The 1,785-nt window shown below is 39.4% G+C and overlaps 1 protein-coding gene across 1 annotated transcript; it reads right to left on the bottom strand.

Annotated features, from left to right (window-relative positions):
* LOC103210905 (olfactory receptor 4C15-like) lies at positions 1-945 on the bottom strand. Its single transcript, XM_007956817.2, has one exon. The coding sequence runs from the start codon at positions 931-933 to the stop codon at positions 1-3; it is 933 nt and encodes a 310-aa protein (XP_007955008.2). The 5' UTR covers positions 934-945.
* Between the last annotated feature and the right edge of the window lie 840 nt (positions 946-1,785).

Raw genomic sequence — 1,785 nt, 5'->3', positions numbered from 1 at the left:
TTACTTATTAATTGAAATTACATTCTTGTTCATTAACAGTCTGAGGGCATTTTTTACCTCTGCATTCCTTACCGTGTAGATAAGAGGATTTAACATAGGAGTGACAAGTGTATAGAATACAGTTATGGCTTTGTCCATAGAGTAGGTGGCTACTGGCCGCAAGTATATAAGAATACAAGGTACAAAGAACATGAAAACAACAGTGATGTGGGACCCACATGTAGAAAGAGCCTTTTTCCTCCCTGCAGAGCTGTGAGTCCTCAAGGAATATAGGATGACAACATAGGATATCAACAACATTGCAAAAGTGATCACAGACATTGCCCCACCATTGGCAGCAAGCAAGAGACCAACAAGGAAGGTGTCCGTGCAAGCAAGTTGAATCAGGGGGAGGATGTCACACATGAAGTGATCCATGATGTTGGGGCCACAGAATGGAAGCCAGAAAGTGAGGAGAATCTGTCCAATAGAGTGGAGAAAACCCCCTGTCCAAGACACTCCCACCAAGATGTAGCATATACGGTGGTTCATGATACTCACATAGTGCAGAGGTCTACAGATGGCAACATAGCGGTCATAGGCCATGACCACAAGGAGAAAAATCTCAGAACCACCTAAGAAATGTTCAGTGAAGATCTGTATTATGCAGCCATTGTAGGAGATAGTTTTTGTCTCAGAGAGCAAGTCAGTTAACATTTTAGGGATTATGGAAGAGGAGTAGCATGCATCTATTAAAGACAAGAAGGCCAGGAAGAAATACATTGGGGATTCCAAAGTCTGGCTGCTGATTATGGTGACCAAAATGAGCAAGTTGCCTGTGACCGTGGCCATGTAGGTGATAAACAACACCAACACTAGAATTTTCTGCATCTGAGGATTCTGTGTAAGTCCCATCAGAATGAATTCAGTCACATTTACCCTGTTTTCTTTCATTTCTTCACTGATGATGAACTCAGAAGTTGGTGACTAACCTGTAAAGACAACAATCTTAATAGCAAGATGATGAACATATTTCATATTTTGAGTTTTCAAATAAGCCCAAAACATTTCAATAATATGTTTTTCTTCATAGTTTAGCAGAAGGGAAAAATATATGCTCCTTTTTTCTATTTTAGAATGAGCCATTGAGGCTAATTCAGTTTTGTTTTTTTTTCTATTGATGATGGAATTCCATTTATATATTTTGACATGTGATCACTGGGCCTTTGCTATAGGGCATCCAGGCATAGGGATATAATACTAATTGTTTCTCAGTAAGAAAATTTTAGAGAGCTTGTGTGTATGTGTGTGTGTATGGAGCCCCAGTGACACAATTGTTTAAGCATGCACCTGCTGTTCACAAGGGCAATAAAATACCTTGCTAAGTGTTCCCATAAACATTTCACTTGAAACTCTAAGGAGCAGTTCTACTCTGCCATATAGAGTCACTATAAGTCAGAATCAACATAAGAACACAAAGAAAAACGACTTGATGTGTGTGTGTGTGTGTGTATATATAAAACCAAACTTGCTGTCATTGAGTGAATTCCATCTCATAGCGGCCCCCACTGGATTTCTAAGACTGATTTTCACAGAGATACAATGACTCATCTTTCTTCTGTGGAGCAGCTGGTGCATTCACAGCCAAATGCCTTAACCACTGTACCACCAGAGCTCCTATACACACACATATGCACACACACATATGTGTATACAAACATTGGTTCTGGTTTTACACACTGTTAATATTCAAATTAAGGTCCACATCACCTCACTCTTCCATTCAAAAGCCATTTAAATAAACTA

Source organism: Orycteropus afer, unplaced genomic scaffold (genome assembly GCF_000298275.1).
Source record: "Orycteropus afer afer isolate SDZICR_OR568_19922 unplaced genomic scaffold, OryAfe1.0 scaffold00666, whole genome shotgun sequence".
NCBI classification, from domain to species: domain Eukaryota; kingdom Metazoa; phylum Chordata; class Mammalia; order Tubulidentata; family Orycteropodidae; genus Orycteropus; species Orycteropus afer.
Note: the sequence above shows the minus strand (reverse complement) of the source record. Positions and strands in the feature narration are given on the sequence as shown.